A 20,322-nucleotide genomic window follows, 5' to 3' on the forward strand; every position below is an offset into this window, starting at 1 on the left:
TTTCATTGTTGTATATAGTTTATACAAGCAGTGCTGCTTACTCGTGGGGAAAGGATGGATGGATGGATGGATGGATGGGATGAGGATGAGAAGCCAGGGCTCCTGGCACTTAGTTTAGTTATGCTAAGAACATGACATGAGGATTAAGTGGTCAAAGCAGTGGGAGTCAGCACTTGACTGTAAAATCTCTGCCTGGATGAGTAACCTCTGCCCTTTCTTATTCCCAATGGTTCTTTCAAGGGCAGGAAACCTAATTGCTGTCCTGTTTGTTTCTGGATGGGCTGAGGCAGAGCTTTCAGGAGCTATCTTTCTGGGTTCTTTGGGGAAGCTAATGGTGGTGGATCAAAATGAATTTGCTTGAATGTGAAGGTTTAGCCTTCCCTTTCAACTGAGGGAAATCTGAATTCTCTCACGTCCAAACTCTTTTGCTAGGTTTAGCTTAATAGAAAAGAAGGTATACAGGATGGAGGTTTCCAAAATGCTGCAAATATGAAGAGTCCAGTGATAGGTGATATCGTCTTTTGTCACAGTATTCCACGTTGTACTTTCCTCCCGGGCATATATGACTGTATCTCAAACTTGTGCCTCGCTGTAGCACAGACTAACCTGTGTCTGTTTGGCTTTTTGCTCTAGCCATTGGGAGCTAGAGCTCAGCGCTGGGTTATAGAATTGGGGCTCCCTTCAGAATGGATGCTGAAAGAGTAACATGTACTGAAATCTTGGCTGACAAGATGGTGTGCGATGGTAGACGCTGCAACTTTTGAGAGCAGCGAGGGATCTGGGATTGCATTCCATTGATTCAGATTTGGCTGTATGCTCTGGAAAGGAGGAAATTGTAGAGAAAAATGAGGGCTTGCACCGTGCCAGGAATAATGTCTGCTGAAATCCTTAACTGTCTCTTTTGGTTGTCTGTTCCGAGAATGTGTCCAGGTTCAAAAGCAGGATGCTAAATTTGAAAGATGTCCTTAAGGAATTTTGAAACTTCCTTCTAAAAAAAACCCTGCCCTTTTATCAGGACGTATGTGCACATGTATACACATACACGTATAGGCATATGGAGAACAGTTCTTGTTACAAAAGGGAGAACTAAAATAGGCGGCTTTGTTCTGCATACAAGGATGTGAGTGAGTCTCTGCAGATGCCAGCAAGGTATTTAATGTCAGATCCCTGTGACTTATAATGTTTGTTGTCTTGTGAAAGGCATGGGGTTGGTGAAAAGTACAGCACCTTGGCTTCAGTTAAAGTAGGGCTTATTTTACTCTAGACTGAGCACGGAGTTGCCGAGAGACATTTTGCTGCAGCATTTTTTGCTGGCTCTGCATGCTGACGGGAGTAAGGGGCGGCAGTGAAGGGGGGAGAGGCATTGTCTGGAACTGATCTGTGTGCTGGGCACGCACTCTGTTACAAGTGGGTCTCTGGAAAATGGCTGAGAATGAGGGAACTGCCTGGGCCCCAATTCCTTCCATCTTCTCTCTGCTTTGAGAGGGAGGGCTTCAGCCGAGACCCTGTTCTTCAGCTGAATTTCCCTCCTTGACTGGGCCTGGAGCACTAACAGTATCTCTTTTGCATAAGGGCTTCCAATGTCTGTTTCCTTGTGATCTTTTCATAGGGCACTTAAGAACTCTGCTCATATGTCTGACCGGGGGTGGTGGTGGAGGTGGTGGTTTTGGGGTGTTTGCATTTGCTGTACTTTCCCTTAGGCTGAGCCCTACCAGGAAATACGCTGGGCAACTTACTAATTGCCTCCTCATGCCCCACTCAACACTGCTTCCAGCATTTTCAGAGTAGGTTGACTGGGATTCAGAGTCCCTCATGTTTGGAGTCACTTTTGTTAATCTCTTTCCTCTGAAGAGATAAGATTCTGCCATAGGTTTGTCCGCGGACATTTCTGAACTCAGTGCTACTTTCAAATAATCGTCCCTGCGGATCCTTCTCTATGGCAGTTCTAGGGCATTGTCTAGAATTGCCCAGTCTCTGCAAAAGTTCATGTCTAGTGCAGAGTGATGAGAATGTGGTTGTATGTTTGTAGACCTCTGGTTGCTCCTGCAGTAGACACTGCTGAATAAATGGCTAACTTCTGGTTGGATCTGATAAGAAATCCCCCTTCAGGTTGTTGAGCTGGCAGTGGAATCAGTCATTGTAGTAAGGCCTGACATAGTGACACAGTTTTTCAACTGAAGACATAGCCTCTCCCGTGCTAAGTTTTTTGGTGGCATTGGTCCTTGCCTTGATATTGTCATTACAATGTTCCCCAGACACTAGAACAATCCAAGACTGAATAGAGGAACCTACACAGTGTGAAGTAAGAGGCTGCTCAGTAGAATAGTCATATTTTCATTTTTTTGAAGAGTGTGAACATAATAGCACTTAGCAATAGCAATAGCACTTAGACTTGTATATCGCCCCATAGTGCTTTACAGCCCTCTCCTAAGTGGTTTACAGAGTCAGCATATTGCCCTTGACAATCTGGCTCCTCATTTTACCGAGCTTGGAAGTATGGAAGGCTGAGTCAACCTTGAGCCCGTCAGGATCGAACTGCCGAACTGTTGACAGTAGGTAGTCAGCAGAATTAGCCTGCAATACTTCATTCTAACCACTGCACTGCCATAGCTCTTAAGCATTTGCTCTGAAGAAATGAAATGGTATATTGAACACTTACATATCCCCTAATATGTTGTTGATAGTAGCAGTAGACACGCATATATCCCATAATTAAGTTACAGTATAAACTTCAACCATAATTAAGTTATAAACTTTCCCATGCTTGTTTTCGGCCGAATTCTCAGATGAATTCCAATCCCTCTTAGCCAGTATAGTCAATGTCTCTCCTGGCTTAAATGTTTGAATATTAAAATGCATCTGACTTGGACGTTCATATACATCCCATAATTGTTCTTCTCTCTATGAGATCTGTGCTTTGCCTTCCCACAAGACAGGAAGAGGAGAGGGGGGTCATGAGAAGAGGCCATTTTTTTCTACCAAGAATGTGCCAATTCATCCTTTTCCTCTGGACTTTTGCTGGGCTTCTGCTTACCTTTTGACCTTCAGCAAAGAAAGTGGCCTATAATTACTAAGAAGTGCAAAGGTTAAGGCTGTGCCAGTGGAACCAATCAGGCCTATTCTGTGAAAGAATCTCACTATTTTTGCTATTCATAATTATTTTTATTATTTGATTTTAACATGTAATAAAATACTTTACTGAGGATTCCGTATTAGTTAGGTTTTTTCTTCTTCTTCTGCCTCCCCCCCACCCCAACACTGAGGTTAACAATTCTTGGATCTTTGAAGCCATTTATGGAAGAGTACTATTTTAATTATGCATAAACGGATTTAAGAGTGCCCCCCCCCTCGGACTTTCACATTTTTGCAAATTCTCAAATTGCAAGTCTTTGTTCTGAAATGTCCTGATAGCAACCAATAGCTATTCCTTTGGTGAGTATTTTAGCAAGAAACATTTTCATTTATGGGATTCTGGACAATGAATTGTCATAGCAAAACTTCATTTCTGAGATCATGTTGTTTAACAATATACATAGTGGCAGGGAGGAGATCGAAGGAACCTCCTCTCCCCCCCCCCGTCCCCCCTTTATTTGTGTAGTGTATGTTGTATGAGAAGAGTCCTTGGTGTTTTGATTTGGGGCTGAGAAAAGCTTACTTGAACCTCTGCAGAATTACTGCCTGAAAGATAGACACATGCTGTTCGGATCGGAGTTCTCACTTGATGGAAGGAAAGTATATAAGCAGGCAGGCTGACTGGCTGGTTTTGGAGCAATAGCAATATTGCTGGGGAATAGAAAAGTAAATGATGTACCAGATTAGACAGGAGGTAGTCATAAATAGCAGGTTTTAGCAGTGGTGGGTGTCAAATTTTTTACTACCGGTTCTGTGGGTGTGGCATGGCTTGGTGGGCATGGCTTGGTGGGCGTGGCAGGGGAAGGATACTGCAAAATTCCCATTTCCTCCCGATCAGCTGGGACTTGGGAGGCAGAGAATAGATGGGGACAGAGCCAGTCAGAAGTTTTACTGCCGGTTCTCTGAACTACTCAAAATTTCCACTACCGGTTTTCCAGAACTGGTCAGAACCTGCTAAAACCCGCCTCTGGGTTTTATAATTGGTTTTAAAGATCAGATTGTAGCTTTCCAGTTGTGTGGTTCCAGCTTATATTGGACTATAGCTTTTTGGTTTGTTCTTTTGAGCTTAAATGTAAACTTACAATTCCTGCCATTACGCATAGCTTGCTCTAACCAAACTCTTTTTTCCCCCTCCACAGCTGTCCAGTGTCTAGATGGCAATAAACCCTGTGAGAATGGTGGGACCTGTGTTGTTTACTCCAATGGAAATGCTGCTTGCCTGTAAGTGAACTCTACGCATGGCTTTTATAACAGCTGAACTAGCTTAGGTTATTTTTTCTTCTTCTGAGTTTACATTTACTTGTTTGTTGCATTTATGTCCTGCTTTCTGTGAGAATCAAAAACAGCTTTCACGGAATCTTCTCTAATTTTATTCTCATCCTAATCCTTAAAGTAACTCAGGTTGAGTGATTGACACAACTCTATGATCAAGTGGGAACTTGAACTAGGTTCTCCCCTTTCCAAGTCTAAGATCCTGATTTCTGGCTCCCACTAGATACTTTGTTGTGAAAAGCAAGTATGTAGTTTACTTGGAAGCCCTACAATTGTCAAGTGGAAGTGTGGTAAGATTGTTGTGGAATGTCACAGAAAATGAAAGGTCTGGAAATTCTTACAATCTTCATAGTGAAGGTAAATTCATTTGGAAGGGATTCACAGTGACATTGCCCCATTATAGGTTCTTACTTGGTCCAGAGGAATTGTGAGGTAGTCATCCTGAGTAATATTCATTAAATTCAAATTTATACTTGGAGTGCTTTTCAGCTGGAACACAGCTACAAGACATTTTGTTAATTTGATTCCCCGTGTCAAAAGAGAATAAGTATAATAGAGCAGATGAAGTTAGTTTAAGGAAACTTGAGTTCAGGTTACTGCTCTACCATGAAGCATTTGGGGTGGAGCTTTGCTAGACCGGTTTGTTATTTATCTGCCCATGCCACCCAATACCTTTGTTGTGAGGATAAAAAGAGTAATTCTCACCTAAGCTACTCTTGAATTACTGGAAGGGAAGATGGGATAAGCATCTGATAAACAAGCTATCAAGTGGGTGTGACTCTTCATGACCACACAGGATACACTTTCTCCATGATGATCTGGTCTCCAAACCTGGTGCTTCATGTCAATAGTACATTGCACTGATTGCTGCTGTAATCAGGTCCATCCATCTTGTTTTTGGCTGTCCTTTTTTCTTTTCTTTCTCCTTTCCTGACATTATAAACTTATCAAGAGAGGCTATTCTAGACTGCTGGTTCCTTTATTGTTGATCTTAAAGGACAGAAGCTATTCAGTGTTTTGGTATCTCCACTGTCTATTCTAAAACTGGTTGCTATATATACTGCTCAAAAAAATAAAGGGAACACAAGCAGAAGACATCCGAGATCTGAATGAATGAAATAGCCTTATTAAATACTTTGTTCTTTACATACAGTAGTTTATACACTGCTCAAACAACTAAAGGGAACACAAAACTACTGTATGTAACGAACAAAGTATTTAATAAGGCTATTTCATTCATTCAGATCTCGGATGTCTTCTGCTTGTGTTCCCTTTATTTTTTTGAGCAGTGTATATTGCCCCGTCTCCTTTATATTTAGTCATTTTTTTCATTGTGCCCCTAGATTTTCATTACTAGAGTTTGCAGATCATTTGTATTTTCAGCTATCAGAGTAATGTCACCAGCCTAGCCCACTTTAATGCTTCTTCCTCCAGTTTAAAGCACACTCTCATCTTCCAATCCAGCCTCCCGCAAGACGTATTCAGCATTTAGTTTGAATAAATAACCAGAAACTTTAATACACCATTGCTTCACTTCTTGGTCTGTTTGGAGCATTGTCTGTCCAGACCAGGGGTGGGTTCTACTTACATTTACTACTGATTCGCAATGAGACACCGTGCACGCATGCTCAGTGGTGGGGACAACCCACCACTGGGCCAGACTGTGGCTTCCTGTTCTGCGTATAGTTTTTGAATGAGGACAATGAGATGGTCTGGTATTCTTGTTTTCTTAAGGACATTCCACAACTTATTTATTTATTTATTATTTATTAATTCAATTTATATGCCGCCTTTCTCCAGAGACTCAGGGTGGCTTGATATCTAGAAGATCTTTCTACAATTGGTGAAGCATATATTGAGTTCTTTTTGGTATTCTTCAGCTTTCTCAGTTATCCTGCATACATCAACAGTAATGGGTCTTGTTCCTTTGCCTTTTCTAAAATAAACTTGAAGTATCTTGGCTGCTGACTTCTTTAATGATTTTAGCATACTCTTTCTATCTTTGTTTGCCCTTCTTTTTGAATAGTTTTATTATAAGTTACAATTTGTATTTGGTACCTTTTTCTCAGTTCAAAGAACTTTCTGTTTTGCCACATCTGTTTCCATCTTCAGTGTCTTGACAAATGTTGTGGTATTGCTTCTTGTCTTTTCCAACAGCTCTCTGATATTCTTTGTTAAGTTCCTTCCTGAGATCATTGTCTTTTTTGATTTTGGCTTTTCTTCTTGGCAATTTGCACCATTTGTTCTGACATCCAGTTTGCTTTCTTCTGTTTCTTCATCTTTGGCTGACTCTTCATATTCATCATTTAGATTTTTCTGATTTCCTGATACAGTTCTTCTAACACTTGTAATTGTCAATGAGGTTCAAAACTTCAAAGCGATTACCAATGTTTCCTTGAAAATTCTGAGTCCATCATTTTGCAGGTAGTGGTTGGCTTTCTTCTGCTTAAGTTTGACTTGGAACTTGCATTTAACCAGTTTGCAGTCTATTCTGCAGGCTCTGATCATGTCTGTTTTGTACCTGAGCCTCCTTGTACCAATTTGATTTCATCTACTCCATCTGGTGATGTCCATGTAAAGAGGTAATGTTCTGGCTGTTTGAAGACTGTGTTAGCAACGAAGAAATCATTGGATTGGCAGAAACTGATAATGTAGTCTATACAATCAACTGCTTTTTTTTTAACTTTGGCAGTCTCCAATCATAAGCAGCACAATTGGCATGTCCTGTTGATTTCATTTTAAAACTTGACCATAAAATTTGACAGCTTCCTCTTCTGCATCAATGATTGATGCCCATACTTGGATAACCGTCATAATTAAAGATTATCTGTGAAGTCCAATTGAAGTCAGTTACTGACTTTATTATACCCAAGCACTGTGTTTGTCATATCGTTCATGCCTGTGAAAGCAACACTGCCCTCTTTGTTTATCGTATACTGCAGAGTGAACAGTATGATCTCCTGAATGAAAGTAGTCAGTTCCAGTCTATTACAATTTATTGATGCCTAAGATGTCATTCTGGGCTCAGTTTATTTAATCTTTCACTGTATTAAGCTTCCCCATGCTCGTAGTTCTTATGTTTTGTATTCTTACTATATTTCTTCTTTGTGGCTTTGAATTTTCTTTTCCTGCATGGCATCATCAGCAACTAGACTCCCAAAAGGCTTTAATCTTACTACACCATAAATACGGTACCATTAGTACTCCAAAAGATACTCAGCAATTCCTCAGTAGCATTTATTTTATTTTATTTATTTTATTAGATTTCTATACCGCCCTTCTCCCGAAGGACTCAGGGCGGTGAACAGCCAAAGGATAAAACACAAGAATACAAAATTTAAAATAAGTTAAAACAGATTAAACAATTTGGCTCAATTTTAAAATATCCCATAATTAAACAAATTAAAATTAGTATTTAAAATTTAAATTTTAAAATTTTTAAAAGGAGAAGATTTAGGCCAGGCCAGCTTGATGGAATAAAAACGTTTTAAGCGCGCGGCGGAAGGTGCGCAGATCCGGGATCCTCCGTATCTCCGGGGGGAGCTCGTTCCAGACTGTAGGTGCCCCCACAGAGAAAGCTCTCCCCCTGGGGGCCGCCAGTCGACATTGTTTGGCCGACGGCACCCGGAGGAGCCCCTCTCTATGGGAGCGTACTGGTCGGTGGGAGGCTATTGGTGGTAGCAGGCGGTCCCGTAAATAACCAGGTCCTAAGCCATGGAGCGCTTTAAAGGTGGTAACCAGAACCTTGAAGCGCACTCGCTACATGGGAGCCCCATGTAGAGAGCGTTACAATAGTCCAGACGAGAGGTGACGAGGGCATGAGTGACCGTGTGTAGGGAGTCCTGATCTAGAAAGGGACGCAACTGGCGAATCAGGCGAACCTGATGAAAAATCCTCCCGGTCACCGCCGTCAAGTGCTCTTCTAGAGACAGCCGTGAATCCAGGAGGACGCCCAAGTTGCGAGCCCTTTCCGTGGGGGCCAATGATTCACCCCCAATAGTCAGCGATGGTGCCAGCTGATTATATCGGGACGTCGGAAACCACAGCCACTCAGTCTTGGATGGGTTGAGCCTGAGCCTGTTCCTCCCCATCCAGATCCGTACGGCCTCCAGGCACCGGGACATCACTTCAAGGGCATCGTTGGGGTGGTCCGGGGTGGAGATGTACAGCTGTACATCGTACAGATGTACATTGAGTGTTAGCTGAGCTGAGGGGCCCATCATCCAGCATTATATTGTCAGTCACCCCATATTGCCTATCTGTGTGGTTTTTTTTAGTAAAACACAATAGTTGTTTCCCATTGCCTTCTCTCACACAATATTAAACAATATTAAATATTGTTAATAAAATTATTACCTGCTTCTTCCTTCTCCTTTTAAAAAAATCTTTATCTACAAATTATATAGCTATGTTATAATAAGAACTAATACAAACTGAAATAGGACAGAGGAAATCAAAAGAAAGAAGTTGCAGTAAAAGCTTAAAGTGCAATTAGAAAAAAGTAGGGGAAGTAGGAAAAAAGGCGAAAGATATAAAGAAAGATGTAAGGATATAAAGAAGTGGCTTCTGATATTTTTCACAACAATTATAAGTAATCCAGCTGGCTTTTTCTCCTAAGGAAAGACTAGAATTCACAGTCTCCTGGTTTTTAGTCCAATTCCATAATTGCTATACCAGACTGATACAGGTGCCTGCTTGCTTTAGCTGGACAGCTATGATGACCTTTATATAAATTGGGAGGTTCTGTGGTAAGTATATATTCTAGGCAGGGGTTCCCAATCTTGGCAACTTTAAGATACGTGGACTTCTGAACTTCCAGAATTTCTCAGCCAGCCAGTTCCCCATGCTGGCTTGGGAAGTTTGGGAGTTGAAGTATGTGAATCTTAAAGTTGCCAAGACTGAGAACCTCTGCTCTAAGCATATGCACAGTTCTTTGCTCATCACTCCTCGGAGTTATCACCTCCCCATCATCATGATGAGACACAGGCTAGAGAGAGTAAGTGCTGTTAGATCCTCAGCAAAAAAACCCAAAAACCTACATATCATTTGGTGGGTCCCAGGAGGCAGGCCTTCTCTGCAGTGGCACCCACCTGATAGAATATTTCCTCACAACCTCCCCCCCCCCCAAACCCACAAGTTACCATTTCTGGAGTCCCTCAAGGTATTGTCTCTCAAGGCATGAGATCAGGCTTCGGGTCCCAAGGGAACTGGAGACATTCTTAGATGGCTCCATTGTGGTTGATCTTTTACTATATCTCTGTGGTTTGCATATTTTTTTTAAAAAAAAATTAGGGTTTTTTTCATTTGTGATGGTGACTTTTTCATATTTTAATTGATTGGTTTTTATATATTAGTTGTTTTTATAAATTGTTATACATTGTTGTTTTTATGAGATGGGCAGCCATAAAAATATGAGAAATAAATGAAATATCAGTTGTGGGGTAGAACATTTGATTTGGGAAAAAAGATCCTACTTTCAATCCTATTTGGAGTATCCCGAAGCTTTAAATAAAAATGAAACTTGGGAGACTTTTAATTCATAAATCATAAAGGGAGTCTTGGCTTTTGACCTGTCTGTTTATAAGATAGCGCATTCCTCAAGCTGGGAGGTTGTTATGGGGATTGGTCAATATTGGATTGATTGGTTTGACAGCCACTAGGTTACCTTGTATAGGATCTTGTGCATATTTTGGCAGGCACTGCATTGCATTGTAGGAGAATACTTTTTGGAATACATTTTATATTACCTTACAATGTTGGCTCTACTTTCCTATAACAGGATTTCCAAGCTATACTGCTAAATTGTGAAAGTTGGAGGAGGGGGAAGGAAAAAGGAAGAGTTATTTAGAGTACAGAAGACATAATACATTTCAGCATTGTTAATTTATAAACATTGCTTCCTGTTGAGGTGATATGGTGCAAGGTGCTTTTCTGGCTTCACTGCGTGGATGGCCCAGGGCTCTTTGATTCTCACTCGCCCTGCTCCTTCAGTTGATTCTCCTAGTGGCAGGTGAATGAACTTGTACGGTGAGTTACTAACTTGGCAGACTCCTGCCTGTGTTGGAATCCAGGACAGGTGGATCTGCCTGAAGCTGCCACGCCCAGAACAGGTGAATCACTGGCAGGCACAAAGTCTGGCCTGGATCCCTGGATGAGATTTGATACAACATGAAAAAGAATAGCTAGCTCGTAAACTTGATCTGGAGTCCAAAGACAGAATACTGCCACCAGCATTGTAATGGCGTTTCGCCAATTTCTTTTAGGCTTTGTGAAAAATAGTGGTACGAAGGATGGGGGTGGGTGGGCTTTTGGGAAACGATAGACGTATTTTGCTGGGGGTTCAATAAAGAGGAAAAAATATGCAGCATGGACTGAAACCTGTTGGACAGGTTGAGTGGGGAGGCCTGGGAGTGCCCAGTATTGAAGGGAAATGCTTTTCTCCTCTCCTCCTTCTCCCCCTTCTTTCCTTTCTACCTCCTCCTCAACACCTGCACAGAGGCCCCTGAAAGGGATATGGTCACCTTTTGACTTCTTTTGGTTTGGTTATGCCCAATTGTGGGAGGAAGACAATAGGTAATTTTCATTTCAGGTCAGCCTATTTCTCCTTTCCTCCACCCTCTCTCTTTTGTGGCTTGAATGAGGAAGTGGAATTTGTTGAAGGCCTTTGGCAGTTGTTTCAAAATTGGTGCAAATAGTACATTGGGAAATTAGAGGGAAAGCTTCTAAGAAAGGTGGAAAAGAGAGTATGGCTGGAGCTGGGAGAGGAGAAATTAATGGGGGAGAAATGAGCTAGGATAGATATTGAAAATTGAATTAAACCTGCTACAAAGTAGGTATTGGGTTGAAAATGTTAGATGCTGATGAAATACAGATTTTAGATTTTAACGCTAAGCCTGAGGCTGCAGAATCTTGCACACTATTTGTAGGTGTAAAAATACTGAGTGTAAAATGAAAGCCTCTCCTCAAATATGTGTACCACTTCTACTCCAGAAGTTTGTTTGCAGAGAGGTCATTATACTCCACACGGTTTGCTGTCTTAGCGCTTGGTCCTTCAAATCTATTGCTTAATCTGTTTGAGACAAACAAAATTTAATATTCAGGAGAGAGAGAGAAAGAATCATCTTACTGTGGGCAGCCAGTATAAACCTTCCCATTCAGAATATGCAAATATGAATTCTAATCCTAGAATTGAAGTTTCCTTGGTTTCATAGTCTTGGATTTTGATATGCTAGGATTCAGGGCTAATAGGCCTCACTAGCTTTTTATTTGTGCAGAAGAATTGGGCAGACTAGCATGAGAAGACTTAGGCTGCAATTTTGTGCATGCTTTGATGGGAGTAAATCCAATTAAGCCCAGTAGGACTTAATTCTGAACATTGCCAGCATTATATTCCAGGATGGGGATTTAGAATTTTCTGTAGAAGGGGACTTGTTTATAATACCAGGAGGCCATTCTTGAAGACATGGCATCTTTGCAAGCTCCTGGAGCAGAGGAAAATTGTGTTTCTCCCTTGTTGATATCTGATCACCAATCTATTGGAAAGATACCTTTCTTGAACTTTTCTTTAAAAAAAAAAAAAAGGAGGGGGGTTCCAAAAGAGAGTTTCTTTCTCTTGCCAGTGAGGCAGTTAGCATCCAAATTATATATTTTAAAATCTCGTGACCATTTTTCAGCTAAAGATACAAACAACTGATTACAAATACCATTTACATTAAAGCCCAAAGATCCTAGCCCCTACGTTCAATTTAAAAAGTGATTTACCGTACTTTTCAGAGTATAAGATGCACTCCCCCTCCCAAAAGAGGGTGGAAATGTTGGTGTGCCTTATACACCCAATACAGCCATTTTTGGCCTCCTGAAACCCTGCCTGGTGCATCCCATTTTCGCGAAAAACAGGCCTGTTTTTCGCAAAAATGGCATGCGCAGAGGGTTTGAGAGGCCTGCAGAGTGCTCCTGGGGGCTGGGGAGGGCAAAAAGGCGACATGTGGGGGGTTTGGGAGGCCAAAAAGGGCCCTGTTTTTTGCGAAAACGGGGGCGTTTTTGCCCTCCCAAACCCCCAGGAACATTCTGCAGGCCTCCCAAACCCTCTGCGCGTCCCGTTTTTGCGAAAAATGGGCCTGTTTTTCACAAAAACGGGACCCGCAAAGGGTTTGGGAGGCCTGCAGAGTGCTCCTGGGGGCCAGGGAGAGCAAAAACGTTTTTTTTTCTTTTTTTACCTCTTCAAAATCTTGGTGCGTCTTATACTCTGGTGCACCTTATAGTCCGAAAAATATGCTATATGTCATTTAAAGTCATGGAAAGACTGCTTCTGCACAAGAACCTCTTTCTGTTACAGCCATTTCAGGACCAAATTTGCTCTGACAGGCCTCTCACATATGCACCTCATCAACTCTGCCTGCCACCCATTCTTGATTACAATACTGTGAGTCAGAAGGGGACAAAAATGATTCAGTGGCCATTTTACTGTTAATAATTTATTTTTCCTTGCTTTTTCCCTGAACAGGACATACCGGTATATGTGGAAATAAACATGCATTTGATATTGTCATGTCTAGCTTGGTGAGCAGTATTTATTTGAATTAACATCCCAGCAAGTAAATCTAATTGTGTCAGAACTTGACATTTCCTTGTTTCTTCATGCTCTAGATTTTACAGGATAGATTTTGTGCTGCCGTAAGATATAAATTTCTGGGTAACTGGGGGAGACAATGGCAACAATAAAGCAAGATAATCATTTATTCTTGAAGTTCCCGCTTAATAAGAAGTTATGAAAGATGGCGAGTTTGGGATATTAGCTACAAAAAACAAAATGTGAGTCACTTGCACATCCTCTGGTTTGCTTCCTGTGTAATATGCAATGGCCCCATTGCTTCTTTCCCCCACAGCATTAATTCTACATTTATGTGGAGTTTGCACATCTAATTACGTTAGGTACCTTTTTCCTCTACTCATGAATATGCAAAGTTGCTCCTCCCCTCCAAGTGCAAGAGATGCTCTCTATTATTGGTGGAATCTTGTATTAGATTAATTTTAAGCATTATCTACTTGTTCTCAGTATATTTAAGAATTAAATAAAATGAAGTTAGCTCTTTTCTTGTTCCTTTCACTGTGGAGCATGGTTGGCTAGGGATTTCTGGGAGTTAAAAGTCCACATATCTTAATTGCTAAGTTTGAGAAACCTGTGTCTAACTCATGGCTTGACAAGATCTTTCAGTTTGGATCCTTACAAAGAACGGCATCAGAAATTAGGCCAGAAACCTGAAAAACTACCAGGGCTTAAAATATTATTTGCCAGGATTCTGTAGCAAGAAGGGCTAGAAGGAGGCTGTGTGGCTTATCTTCTTACTTCAAGCTGTATTCTTTTGGTGCTGCTGACCAAGTACAAGTCCCCTTTGCTGGTGCGCAATTTCTTTTCCGTGAACTGAGATGAGAAAAACGGTTGTTTTCCTTATTTGGATGGGTGTGAATGGGATTTGCCTGCAGTGCCCTCAAGCAAGCCACAGTCTTTCAGTTTTGGCAAAGGGCTCCAGGCCTGCTACTAATGCCGGCTCAACCCTGGTGTAAGGCTGAGTCACAGAGTGCTGAGCGATGTGCACAGACAGATTTGGTGATTCACAGCCTCTGGAAGGAGAGACAGAAACTGGCTCTTTTCTGAAGGTGAGCAGGCAGGGGCACAGTGCCAGGGCTTGGCTGCTATTACTGAAAGAAGAGGCCTTTTCCTTGGGGGAGTCAAGGCACCATAGGTTGTAAGATTGCATGTATATTGCCCTGGGGCAAGGAGGAGTGTTCCCTAGATTAATAAAGCCCTACTTGTTGGTGCAGGACAGTAGTTTGTGGCAGGTCTGCCATATGCTGCAGGCCAATGTTCTTCCTTTGTGCCTCTGATTTTGATTTAGTGATACTGTGTGCACAAACCAGACTTCTATGCTGGCTTTAACAAACCATAGTTAAAGTATTACCTTCTGTATGAACAAACCCAACAAAGGACACAGAAACTAGATGATATTTGTTCAAAATTGAACAAATCTTAATTTTTTGTTTTAAAGTAACAATTGCAGCAGGAAGAATCAAGTTTTTGTAACTCTGAAGTGAAGACATGAGTCTTTCTTTCCCATACCAGTGAAAATAATTAAAGCTGCTCTTTGCTCTGGAAAGGAATTTGTCATTAGTGCCAGTGGCAGCTTCCCCCCTGGGGGAAATGCCAGGTTCAAAAAGTAGTTTTCTCTGGAACTGCAGCGCAAGGGGGAAAGGTTAAATCCTTTTTGATTGTTAGCTTTTTAAAGTAAAAAAAGTGCCATCCATGCATTTAAAGTCTCTGTTTTTTATTCCAAAATAAACAAGACTAAATTGCCAGTCATTCAGGCCAACAAATAAAATCTAGAAACCAGACTGCATCTTCGGGAGGAAGACAAGTCCAGGTTCTGTTTCTCTTTCAACAGCTGCGATGAAAGAGCTAGGATCTTAGGTGAATTTGCTGGGAGAGTTTCTCCCAGACTTCATGTGTCATAGCAGGAGACAATGAACCACAAGGCCACAGATCCATTATGTTCTCTGTATCATAATGGGACCACCAATGCTCGGATTAAGTCACCTGACTCCCATTTTTAAAAAAATGGTGCACTTTTTATCCACACAGCTACCCATGCTTACATGGATGTGCCGTGACACGCGAATGTGGCAGACCAGAACATACAATACTTGTCTTTGCCAGAGATTATGAAAATGATAGCCCAGTGTTCCTGGTCTGAGTTTGAATATTCTTATGAATGAAGGCCAATATACATATCCCAAGATAATGTCACCGGGACTAGAGGTTTAGTCTTCCGAGCTTTTGGACTCATGCTGGAGCCCATCCTTGGGAACTTCTCTCTAGCAGAGTGTGCGCTTTGAGCTATTCTGTGTGTGGTATTTATACGGTGCCTGATTGTGTGTGGTATGAATATTGAATATTCTCATCATCCAGTATGTAATAATGTACCTTTAGAGCAAGGGTTTGTTTCTGAAAACTATGTTCTCTGTGTCCTTCAGAAACTAATTTGGCATTCCCAGGGAAGATTACAGAATAAAGAGAATTCAGAGCAGATAATAATTAATGATCTGAGCATATGAATCAAGTGCATAAAGAGGAATATTTTTTTCCCCTGGCTTCTGTCGTACAGTTCTTGTGGAAGTATTTCCCAACTCTAAATATACTGATTAGTATGGTTGTTCTGAGGTTAATCCCAGCCTTTGAAAGGATTATTTTCCTTTTTTATAGGGCTATGAGGAATTATACAAACTCTCTTCAAGCTGGCATCTTTCACCTTTACAACATTGTGGCAGCTTCTTAGCAAGCCAAGAAAATATTCCTAGTAATTCCTAGTGTATGTTCTTCTAGTTCAGTTACAAATAAAACGAGGATTTCTTTATGGTTGGTGCATGTATGTGATTTGTAAAAGCTTCTGATTATGACAAAGCGATAGAGCTGACTAGTGAGAAGAGGAAGTTTCTTGGATGAGAAGCTAAATGTGTTCAAAGAAAAACCAGAAAGTCCAGTTGCCTCTTGAAAAAGCATCTTTGGGACAACCATGACCTGGATGACTGAGAATCTCCATACTCATTAAAGTGAGTTTTGCTGACAGCTGAAGAGCACTAAAGTCATTTAAAGTGACAATAACTACAGATCCTCTCTGTAATAGAATAACACCAACTCAAAATTCCATCATGGCCACCAACCAAGATCAGGAAAAGGAGATGCTGGACATAAGAAAAGTCTCAGAAGTGGTGATTAAATAGCACTTCCAAATTTTTTTCCCCTACAGCAACTGTTAATTAAATGCCAGTAACTTCCCAGGCGACATGAGGACATAAATCTTCCTCAATGATTTGGGGAGTAAGAACTGTTCATCCCACAACTTGGTATATGGTTGGGAAAGAGGAACAACTATAAAGGGGGAAAGGAGATTGCAGAAGAACTGATTGGCTCTGGCTCTGCCTGTCATTTCACGCTCCAAGGAGACGAAATATAGGAATGCCTGAACAGCCTCTCCCTGCTGAAAGGTGAAGTGGGCCCTGAGTATAACATTGTCCCTTCCAGAAATAGAAATCACATGCAAAGGGACCTTTTTTGCCTTGTAGACTACTTTTGTGGCAAAAGGCTAGGTAACAAGGGAAGATCTGGGGTGCACACACACTCAAAACGAAGCAATGAAAATACCACTACTACCACCATCACCATCCATCCACTAAAGAAAAGAGTCTTCTGCCTTTAGGAGCCCTTTTCTTTATATTATTCCTAAATGTATTTATTTCTTACCTCTTCTAGAAGACAGGCATAGAAAAGATGAAAGGAACAAGATCAGATATGTGAAAGGAGCCCTTAGCAGGAGCAGAGATATACCAAAGGATCAACTCTTGATCCGCCATAGCTAACAAACAATTTAACTTTTCTTCAAGGCTTCAGGAGATAGAGCCTGGAGTACATTATGACATCTAGTCAGTGCTTGAGTGAGAAAGGGAAGAGACAGAAATTTCCAGGAAAATTTTATATGCCTACCTATTGTAGACCATTTAATGTGCATTTTTACCTAATACTCCTGAGAAAGATTCTCAGATTAGAGCAAATACTTGCCACAATATCTACTTGCTTCTTAAGGGGCTTTCGAAATATTCCCAGAGGAGAAACCTTCAGATCCATAGTGGAGGCCATTCAGTTTTTTGTCAGAACATGTGTTCAGGCTTGGTGGTTTGATGGGATCTGTAACTTTAGCACATAACACATAATACTAGTCTAAAACTAAATCCTACTCTAGAAACAAGTTGCTAGTGATTCCCTGGCCTCTGTGCTAATTGACACAAAAAGCAAGAACGAAGGTTGGCCACTAAAAAGGAGTAGAATCCAATGAAAGAAGTGTTTGACCCCTTTTCATAGCAGAAATTAGAACCTGAATAAATCACATCAGTGTTATGACCAAGACACTCAGATAAGCAGCTGTCGCAAAAATTCTGACACACCTTGGAATTCAACTCCATTGATAGGTGGATGCTAAAGACAATCCAGAGGAAATACCCTCTGGAAACAGGATCTGGGAAACTGAGTGTCTTGCTCCACCACAAGTACCATATTTTTCAGAGTATAAGACGCACCTTTTTACCCCCCAAAAGGGAGTGAAAATTTAGGTGCGTCTTATACACCGAATGTAGCCCTGCCCACCTACTGGCCCCCATCCTTTGGCCTGTGCCTCGCAGCAGTTACCTCCTTGCAAGCAAACAGGAAGAAAAAACAGCTCCTTTCAGCTTCAGCATAGGTTAATTAGCATAGGCAAATTGATTAGATTGGCCTCCCGACTCTCAGCTGATTTGCTTTCAGCTGTTTTGTGCAGGGCTTTGCTGCTAGTTGCAAAGAGTGCTGGAGCAGATTTTTTTTCCCTAGCTATGCTGAAAAAACAAAACTGAAAGTAAAGCAGGCTCTTTGCTCCAACATGACAAAATGAGGCAGGGAGAGATTTCTTTTTCTTTTTGTTCACCAAAAAAGGTAGGTGTAAACAATGGGAAATTTAGGGCAAAAGAGGAGAGTTCAAGATTTTAAAACACAAAAGAAAAAAAACTCTATTTAACTAGGGAATTGTAATAATTGAGATACTATTAATTGTATATTGTGTTGATAGCAGAAATGGTTAAGTTGTGGTTTCGAGGAATATATGGGGAAAATTATTTGGTTTGTTATTATTGGTAAATATAATTAATTGATTTGTAAGAAATTGGACTGCATAGAAATAATTGGAATATTCATGTTCATATTGATTAATATACAAAAAAGATAGTTATATAACTAATTGATTTGTATAAAAATGTTGAATTTGTATTAAACAATTGTAATATTAAATAATTAACCAATGTGAGGATGGATATAAAAATAGATGACAATGGGAAGGTGTATAATATAGAATAGAAGGGAAAAATTGAATTTGATTAAGATTAGAGATGAGAATGAATATTGGGTTTTTTTAAAAAAATAGATGAGGAATAAGTATGGCAAAAAGGAAATATAGAAATTGTAAATTTAATTGAAATGACTAAACACTGTTTAAATTTGTGAACCAGCCAAATGCTCTGTTCAGAGAAAATACATTGTATGTTTGTTTGTATGTGTGTTTGTCTAAAAAATATAAAAAAACTTAAAAAAACAACAACCCAAAAAGGTAGGTGCGTCTTATACTCCGAAAAATACGGTGCTCTTTAGTTAATGATGGTAATTGAGACCAGAATTTCCATTATCAAGCGAAGCAGTCGCAAAGTGTGACGTCACATGATCACATCGCTTAGCCATGGCAATCCTAGTCCTCCCAGTTGCTGCCATTAACTGAATCCCACATGGTAATTAGGCAAGCTACCTTGATCCAAATTATTACTGGCTTGGTTCTTCTGAGCCCCAAACCTAGTTAAGGTAAGGGACTGCCTCATCTTCAACTTTCCCCTGCCTATCTCTCTCTCCTACCCCCAATCATTGCCTTTTGCCTTTCCACTGATCCTGCTGATCCTGCCATCCTGTGTTCCTCTCACTCTGCCACCTGCAGTTGACCTTTCTCCTGCTACTGATGAGACAAGCCCAGCCTGGTCTCTATCAAGGCACCTGCTGGCCACACCAGGCCTTTAATTTTACAACATGTAGGCAGACTTAACCATAGTTTCATTTGGAAAAATGTGACCATCCTAGACCAAGCCAAGTCCAAAAAACGCCAAGGAATTTCTAGAAGCAGGGCACTCTGACAAATTAGCCATCAATAGACACATAGACATTAACAGCATCTATAGACAATGCAAAAGAGTCAGCCAAAAAGGGAACAAAAAACCCAAGCACCTCTCCAGCAGCAATCAGCACCCAGATCACCATAGATTAACTCCAAGATTAACATCAGACCAACAATCAAGTAAATAATGCCTCAATCAAGAAACTACCAAAGAAGCCAACAGTAAAGAGCCCAACCAAAGAGCCTCTAAGGCCATCCCCAGCAACATTGACAGGGAAAATCACTAGACTAGAATATAAACTGACGCAAACCACGCTCCTTATTAGCACTGATGATGTTACCTAATTCGGATAATGCAAGAAAACAAGCAAGTTCAGAGAGCACCAAGGACCCCTCATTTCAACCCTGAACTACAAATATTTTCCTTTATTGGTAAACTAGCTGAATACCCGTGCTCCACTATGAAACTGTGTGATCGGGCTTGATAAATTGACACTTAGAGTTTGAAAATTAATGAGTGCTTACAATCGGCTTTTCCTCGCCCCTTCTCTCCCTCAGGCTGGCCCCATAGATCCTTTCCTATCCTCTTCTCTCCCTCAGGCTTTCTAGCCCCTTCTCTCCATGAGGATTGCCCCACAGAAGCCTGTCCTATGCTATCCTATTCTCTCCAGAGTTATTTTCAAGTTGGGAGGGGGAGTAGACCGTCTAACTAATTAGCATCAGAGCATGTTATAATAATATAGGAAATACTAATGCTCTGATGATCATTTCGAAAAATCCTTTCTTAGTGAGCACCTAGAAGCTAAGAGGAAAATCAGAAGCTAAGAGGAAAACTGTACTACCAAGAGCCTTGGTAGTACAGTGGTCTAAGGCACCCTGTTATTAAGCTGGTTATTAAAACCAGCTGCCTGCAATTACTGCAGGTTCGAATCTCGCCAAGGCTCAAGGTTGACTCAGCCTTCCATCCTTTCTAAGGTAGGTAAATTGAGGACCCAGTTGTGGGGGCAATAAGCTGACTTTGCATAAATATACAAAAGGATGAAGGCTATTGCTGAGCACATTGTAAGCCGCCCTGAGTCTCCGGAGAAGGGCGGCATATAAATCAAATTAAAAAAAAAAAATGTGGCAAATTTCAAGTTTGTAGGCTTTACTGTTCTGGAGATTTCATGATTAATGCATGAGTGGTTTT

The 20,322-nt window shown here is 41.0% G+C and overlaps 1 protein-coding gene across 2 annotated transcripts in view; it reads left to right on the forward strand.

The window, feature by feature from the left end:
- Window positions 1-20,322, forward strand: part of NOTCH3 (notch receptor 3) — a 67,334-nt gene that overhangs the window by 11,677 nt on the left and 35,335 nt on the right. For both annotated transcript variants that reach the window (XM_087883616.1, XM_087883617.1), the window contains exon 2: window positions 4,272-4,353. In XM_087883616.1, the coding sequence (XP_087739742.1) occupies window positions 4,272-4,353 (82 nt within the window). The remainder of the gene's footprint in view (window positions 1-4,271; window positions 4,354-20,322) is intronic.

This window comes from Pantherophis guttatus, chromosome 2 (assembly GCF_059756535.1).
Source record: "Pantherophis guttatus breed Tessera chromosome 2, ASM5975653v1, whole genome shotgun sequence".
NCBI classification, from domain to species: domain Eukaryota; kingdom Metazoa; phylum Chordata; class Lepidosauria; order Squamata; family Colubridae; genus Pantherophis; species Pantherophis guttatus.